This window comes from Anoplolepis gracilipes, chromosome 17, assembly GCF_047496725.1.
Source record: "Anoplolepis gracilipes chromosome 17, ASM4749672v1, whole genome shotgun sequence".
In the NCBI taxonomy this organism is placed as follows: Eukaryota; Metazoa; Arthropoda; class Insecta; order Hymenoptera; family Formicidae; genus Anoplolepis; species Anoplolepis gracilipes.
Window position 1 is genome coordinate 3,734,935 of NC_132986.1, and position 7,499 is coordinate 3,742,433.

The window sequence follows — 7,499 nt, forward strand, 5'->3', positions numbered from 1 at the left end:
TATACATTTGATTAGATTTCATCATACGGTGGCCACACACGGCGCTCGAGAAAGCACGTGGGGACGCGATTTTTAATAATTTCTAGCAACCTTACATTGGCGCTTGCAAAATTACGTCACAAATACTCCCCTCCTCATTACGTTTTGCGATATTACAAATTGATCGCAGTACTTTCAATAGTTTAGTATCGCATCAGTTGTCCGTGCATAAGGTTGTGCTAAAAAAATGTGCTCCACAAAAGAAACCAGCAAGATGAATTTTTACATTCTGATTGAGAACGGTGAAATTCAATCAAAGAACATGTAAGTTTCAATTATTTTCTAAATATTATTTCCTAAAAATTATTTTCTAAATATTATTTTTTAATATATTTTAATATTTTATATAGCGTTTCATCTCGTCGTGCGGTTTGCATACTTGGAAGAAGGTATATTTTAACCCCGACATCTTACAAATATTTGGAGATTGGAATAAGCGTTGGAGCTATGTCGTATGTCGAATTGATACTTGGTGACAACCGAGGTAATCGATTAGTATTGCCTATCGTACTCTGGCACTCATTGATGCAGAAACGTGCAGACATTGAACGACATGTACAATCGACTGAAAGTCAACCATTATGGATTTGTGATCTATCTATCCAAATGATCGCATTAAACGGATCGAGAATTGTTAAATTAACATTATCTAATAAGTCTTTGTATATGCAACCTCAAACATTATTACATTTATTCGATTTTGAAGATTGCATCGATCATATGCATTCATGGTTGTGTCAAAATACACATTTCGTGAATGAAAAATTTAAACAATTTTGTAACGTCTTGCAACGAAACAATATTACTGATGTAAATGATGCTGTGAAAGCGATTCGCGAGAGTGACGCGTTCGATAGCGGATCACTCGTAGTTTGCGAATTGTTGGCGTGTGCTATAAATGATATACTTTATGATACTTGTAACAAATAAAAAATTATTATTAACATTAATGTTTCTCTTCACACTATTTTATTCTACGACTCTTCCTCCTCCTCCTCGCGCTCTCTTAGTCTCAGTCAAACAAAGACGTTTACCTCTCATAGGATCATATGCATAGTCTATTTAAAAAGAGATACTCTGTTTAGAGAGAGATGGGATATGGGATCCCGTGTATATATTTGAGATAAATGTGCGTGGCGCGTGGTTAGTTTTTCCTATACGCTCTAAGAAGAAGCTTATTGCGTACTCGTGTCGCGAGGAAATATATGAATTGTGCTCGTGTCGCGAGGAAATATATGAATTGTGCTCGTGTCGCGAGGAAATATATGCGTTGCGCGTGTGTCTTCCGAATATGGATGAAGATAATGGTGATAATTATTTTATGATAATTTCCGATGAAGAAGACTCAGACATTGAAGTGCCGCTTTTAGAACTATCTAGTGATGATGATGATGACAATAACGCCAATATTGGAAATATTGGTTTGGATGTTATAGAAAATAATGGTGATATTGATATGAACAGTTCTGACGAAGAGGGTGATTTGGACGTTGAAGTACAACACTTAGTTGACAGTGACTATGAAAGTGCTGAAAGTGTTTTCGAAGATAGAATCGATCGTGCATTGGACTTAGCGGATATTAATTCTTATAATGAACTAACAAGAATGTGTTGCATATATTTTTGTTATGCAACTGCAGATGGCACATACTTCTGCACATCGTGTTTCATAAGAATGGCGTACCTTTTTGACGAGATTTGTGCTGTGCGTGAATACTCGATTAATATGTACGCATTAATACTCGGTTTATTTTGTAGTGAGTGTCGAACTCCATTATTTCAAATTTTACCTTGCAATATGTGTCCCATTTGCATGACTTAAGACTTGTGTGAATACTACAAAAAAACTTTTATTATTATTGTGTAAGTGTAGCACATACACCGAGGACTTATGTGTAAAAACCAAACAAACTATTATTGTTACGCATGGGTGACACTCCCGAGAACCGGAGGCGCGAGGAGGTGACTCCTCAGTTTAACGAGGATCGTCTTTGTTTGCGGAAACTCTTTGGTGAGCTTCCGTATGAGGTGTGGGAGACAGAGGAACCGTGGCTCCCCGAAACTCTGCAGGAGGACTCCAGGTCGTCAGATGAGAGAGAGAGAGAGAGAGAGAGAGACTCCGAATAGATTGTAAGTATTTATAATTTTTATCATTTTAGAAAATATTTTTAAAGTACTAATAAAAAATGTTTTTTTCTGTTTCAGAGCTGCTACCCTAGATTATTATTTTAATTTTTTAAAATTTTATACTATAATTTTAATTCTTTTTATATTTTAATTTTTTCAATTTTCTATTACAATTTTAATTCTTTTTTATATTATAATAATTTTAATACATGCACAAACGCACACACACACACACACACTTTATATGTATACACATACACACTTTTTAAATAAAAATTTATGTTAAACTTATATATATATATATATATATATTACTTATTTCCACCTTCATCATCTATCCCATCCTTCTTCCTCTGTATTAGATATAATTAGATAATAAGATAACATTTAATATTAGAAAAAAAAACGTAACATACAAAAAATATCTTTTTCTCGCGTACGCCTTAGCCTCCGTCTTATCGCGCCTCCGCTATCCTCCTTCCTCTCTATTCTTTCTCTCGCACCCCATAACACGCTCTCCTTCTCGCTATCCTTCTTCATCTCTATTCTTTTCTCTCGCACCTATATCTCCTTTTCCTACCATCATGCTCTCCTTTTCTTACCATCATGCCCTCCTTTTCCTATCATCATGCACTCCCTTGTCATACACATACAGCGCTTTCCTTCTCACACCACGTCATACTCTCCTTGTCCTACGCTATATAGAACGTCTATCGCATCGTCTCCCTCTACCACGTTGCGAACGTCTATCGCACCGTCTCCCTCTACCACGTTGCGAACATCTATCGCACCGTCTCCCTCTACCACGTTGCGAACGTCTATCGCACCGTCTCCCTCTACCACGTTGCGGACGTCTATCGCACCGTCTCCCTCTACCACGTTGCGGACGTCTATCGCACCGTCTCCCTCTACCGCGTTGCGAACGTAATTATTTATTGCAAATATACATTATGAATAAACAGAGTGGGGTGATTATTTTATCTATAACAGTTGACATTCCTCTCTCTCACCGTCAGACCTCCGCAGTCTTTCGGAGAGGACACTCCCTCTACGTGCGGAACCATATGTATGCCCCCCCTTCCCCTCTCAATCAGGGGATGTTTGGTACCACCCTCCCCCTTAATCTGGGGGGGTGGGGCATTTGGTACCTCCCCCTTCACCCTCAGTCTAGGGGGGGACATTTGCCCCTTCCCCCGCGATTGAGGGGGACTACCCCCCCTCCCCCTCCCCCCGTCAGTGCGGGGGGTGACGAGGTACCTCGCCTCGTCCCCCCCGCTTACCTCACCCCCCTCATATCCCTGGATTAGAACTCTCTTATTATACCTACTCCCCCAGATTCGGCATAAGTCTCGAGAGACTGTTCATAATTGCCCGAATCCGGGGGGCCATCAACTTAAAGTGCAGTGTGAAGCTCCACTTGCTGTCCAGAACAAGTCCCAGGTATTTCATCTGAGACCCGATCGGGATAACTGCATCCCCCACGTGCATCTGGGCCACCGGTGGACCCTTCGACCGAGGTCTGGAAAACCAAATGGCTTCGGTTTTTTGAGGGACTATCCTGAGACTCAGTGCACGGACGCGATGTAACCAGTGCCGTTCCCATTTCGGCCAGGCGGATCACCTCATCCCATCCCCTTGCCCGGGCCACCACTAGCGTGTTATCAGCGTAACACGCCAGTGAGAGGCCCGGGAGGAGGGCACCACGGAGGACCCAATTATACCCCAGGTTCCACAGGAGTGGTCCTAGGACCGACTTCCTGCTGCGGGTTTCTTTACGATTCACCTCGCCGTATCGCTCCGAGTATGTTATAAATTTTTGGCTCAAGCTCCCAATAACTTCCTTTATATAAGTGGGGACTCTGTGATACTCCTGAGCCCTTCTTATGCATTCCCACGGGAGGGAGTTAAAGGCGTTCCCGATATCAATCGATACCGCAACTGCCTCCCTTCCCTGGGACACTGCCTCTTCCGAGGGATCTCACATGCTTGATGGCATCAATCGTCGAGCGTCCCTCGCAGAATCCGAATTGGCTTTCCGCTAAATCAGGGCTTACTTGAGCTAGATGCCTCCTAAGGCGGGCAGCTGATATTCTTTCGAATAATTTTGCCCACCTCATCGAGGAGGCATATAGAGCGATACGCCGAAGGGGAGTCCTCCGGTTTACCTTCCTTGGGGATAAGCACCAGTCTGCTTACTTCCAAATTTTAGGAAAGGTCCTCAGGCATTGGTTAAATAGGGATCGGACGCTTTCCCCCAAGACTACCGAGGCCAAGGCCAGGGTCTTGACGGGGATTCCATCAGGCCCCGGGGCAGTGTTTTTGGCCCGGAACCTCTTTATCTTCCCGCCGAGTTCCTCCGTGGTCACTTCGAAATCGTCGGACCACGAGGCTGGCGCCAACACGGGTGGTCGAAACGGCAACTCAATGGGATTTTCCCTAGGAAAGTTTGTCGACCACCCGGGTTAGAAGCTGGGACTGGAGACGCTCAATTGTGGGGGGGAGCTCCCTCTGGCCAATTTCTTTTTGATAATTTTATAGGGACGCCTTCACGGATCTTGATCAATCCATTAACTCGTCCCAGGCCGTGGCCTTGCGAAAGGCCAGCTGGAGGGAGGTCTTCAAGGTCTTGTACTCCTCCCTCAGCGGTGCCGCCGTCGCCTTGGGCTCTCTTCTTCGGCGACACCTGGTGTAGCGTCGCCAGGCTGCGTTGCATTGATTTCTCAGCCCGGCTAGCTCTTGGCTCCACCAATATGTCGTCCTTTTTGCGCGGACGACTTTGCCCTGGGGCATCGCCACATCACAAATCTCCGTGACGATCCTCCGGAGCTCTATCGCCCCCACGTCCACGTTCTCCAAAGGCCTGGACAGTTTGCCGCTCTAAGCATTTGCGACGGCGGCTGCCATTAGGTAGTCGCTGTTTAACTTCCTTCTTGACCACCGAGGCGGTTTAGTGGAATTGCTCGCCTTGGTGGTACGTCCTCTAACTAATATAGCCGTGGTGGGGTCGGAGACGTTGAATCTGATGTACTGGTAATCCGCAAGCGTCTCCGCCTCCACCACGACCCTCCACTTACTCACTATGCGTGCGGCCGCGGCGCTTCCCAGGGTAATATTTATTACGGACGCGCCGTTGCGCCGCACGCATGTGAATTCACGACTCTGGTTGAGTACTACTAGGCCTAATTCATCGGCCCTCTCAACCAGGGTCGTATTTCTCTCTTCAGTCACCGGGGAACTCCAAGTGCTGGACTTCGCATTGAGGTCCCCGGCGACAATTACTGGGCGATCCATTTCTGGGTGGATAGTGTCAGAAACGTCGCCCAGCAACCTCTCAAATTCGGAGGTCGGTTGGGCGAGAAGTAGAATAAGCTTCCCTTGAATACAAGCGAGAAGGGACATGACGGGCCACCAAGCCTGTGTCCCGTTTCTCAGCCCTTGGCTTCACACAGCTGACAGCTGGGGGGCGCCTCACATTGGGCAGTCTTATGTCCGGGGAGGCCGCATCTGTAGCATTTATCGCTACTGTCCTCCCTTCCCATTGAAAATATATATCAAGATAAACTTTCCATGTACGTTGTCCAATTGTGCAGTGTCCAATTTTGCAGTGTCCAATCGTGTGGTGTTCAATCTGAACGTGTCCAATACTACGTGTCCAATCGTTTGGTGTCCAATCGTTCCGTGTCCAAAGGAGTGTCACCCATGGGTATTATCCGAGACGACCGAAGACCAGAGTCCCCTCATCACGTCATGATGGTACACCACGAGGGGGCACCGGCGTAACTTTTTTTTTACAAGGAGAAATGCCTTATGCATACCCCCCTCCTCAGGGAAGGAGGGGAGTTATGTCGGACTCGCACCGACTAAAACCCCTTGGTGATCCTCCGGAGCGGTTAAGTGGACAGGCTCTGACTTCGCTTTCAGCATTCTACCAAAACCTGCCCCCACCAGAGTCCCCCGTCCCCCCATTTCCAGCTCTCATGCGAGCATGAGTGGAGGGGGAAGGGAGAACTCCCTTCTGTTTTTTATGTACATGTAGCAGCGATGCGGGACCACCACGCATCGCTGCTAAAATCGCACGAGCCGCGGTGCAATGGGGTATGAGTGTCTCCTGTACTCGCATTCCTGCGACCCTGGAGAAGGGACGACCTAGAGTGGCTAAGGGTCGAATCGGGCGTGCGTCCTTCTCGCCACGCCAGCCCTCCTTCTCCGAGAGGAAGGGGCACTTGCGTCCTCCTCCCTCTCCCTTTTGGCGGCCTCCTTCTGGGACATAACGTCTTCGCAGAAGGAGACCACCGCTTCCCATTATTGTTTCCCGTTCAACATTGTCTCGATAATGTTGGACAGGAAAACCTCTCTGCCTATGGCGCCCCGCAGGACACGACGGCTCTCCAACCACGCAGGGCACTCGGCCAGCGTTTGCTCCGCCGTGTCTGACGGGGCGCTACAATGGTGGCACATTGTGGTCGGCTCCCTCCCGATTCGGTGCAGGTACTCACCAAAACAGCTGTGGCTTGTGAGTACCTGCACCAATCTATAACTAAGGGCGCCATGTCGTCTACCCACCCACTCCAAAAACAGTGGGCGGACAGCTCCGACAGCGCGTAAGGCTTTCCTTGCATCCGCAAGGGCCTCCTGCCATTCTACCATGTTGCGCTGCCGGAGTAGGACTCGCTGCCGCGCTTCGATTTTTCTAAATAGTGCTGGGGGTTCAAATCTCCTCTCCTTTAAGGCTTGTTGGCGACGGGTCACCTTGATGTTATACATCTCGTGTATATGCCCGCCGCCATCTCCCAGGGGAGGCTTCCCGACACTGCACGCCTCTTAGGAAATAGTCCGGTACCCCCTGATAACATCCTCCGCTGCACATCCCGCAAGATTTTGCGGTTGCGGCGAATCCCTATACGTTCGTGCCATATAGGGGCACCGTACAGGGCAATAAATTGGACTACCCCCATGTAGAGACGACGTGTTCCTTCCCTGGGCCCCCGAGGTTCGGCATCAACCTGCCGAGACAGGCCGATGCCATCTGAATTCGGGGGGCCAGCCGGTCGAAATGCGGCCCGAAATCTCAACGACTGTCGAGAACGAGACCCAGATATTTCATCTGTGTCCCGACTTTGACGCCCTCGATATTCAGGGCTCTGTCCTTCGGCCCCTTAACCGAGGCCGAGCAAACTATACAGTCTCGGTTTTGTTAAGGGCCACTTTCAGACCCAGAGCCCTGATCATGCCGACCACATGTGCCACTGCCACCTCTATAAGCGCGATGGCGCTCCCCCAATCGTCCTCCCAGGTCATGACTATAGTGTCGTCAGCGTAGTACATCACGGCCA

The 7,499-nt window shown here is 47.7% G+C and overlaps 2 protein-coding genes across 2 annotated transcripts; both read right to left on the reverse strand.

Annotated features, from left to right (window-relative positions):
• Positions 1-4,725: 4,725 nt before the first annotated feature.
• LOC140675329 (uncharacterized) lies at positions 4,726-5,565 on the reverse strand. The gene is made up of 2 exons (XM_072909684.1): positions 5,131-5,565; positions 4,726-5,043 (listed from the first exon to the last, which is right to left on the reverse strand). Exons 1-2 carry the CDS (start codon positions 5,563-5,565, stop codon positions 4,726-4,728), a joined length of 753 nt encoding a protein of 250 aa, XP_072765785.1.
• A 903-nt stretch (positions 5,566-6,468) lies between these two features.
• LOC140675330 (uncharacterized) lies at positions 6,469-6,930 on the reverse strand. The gene has a single exon (XM_072909685.1). It carries the CDS (start codon positions 6,928-6,930, stop codon positions 6,469-6,471), a length of 462 nt encoding a protein of 153 aa, XP_072765786.1.
• Between the last annotated feature and the right edge of the window lie 569 nt (positions 6,931-7,499).

Bases quoted from the DNA above. Each gene is read 5' to 3' on its own strand.
- LOC140675329 (XM_072909684.1), bottom strand. From the start codon at position 5,565: ATGTCCCTTCTCGCTTGTATTCAAGGGAAGCTTATTCTACTTCTCGCC. The intron at 5,044-5,130 runs GCGAGCAATTCC...GCAAATGCTTAG, and splicing joins TTAGAGGACGTACCACCAAG to AGCGGCAAACTGTCCAGGCC.
- LOC140675330 (XM_072909685.1), bottom strand. From the start codon at position 6,930: ATGTATAACATCAAGGTGACCCGTCGCCAACAAGCCTTAAAGGAGAGG.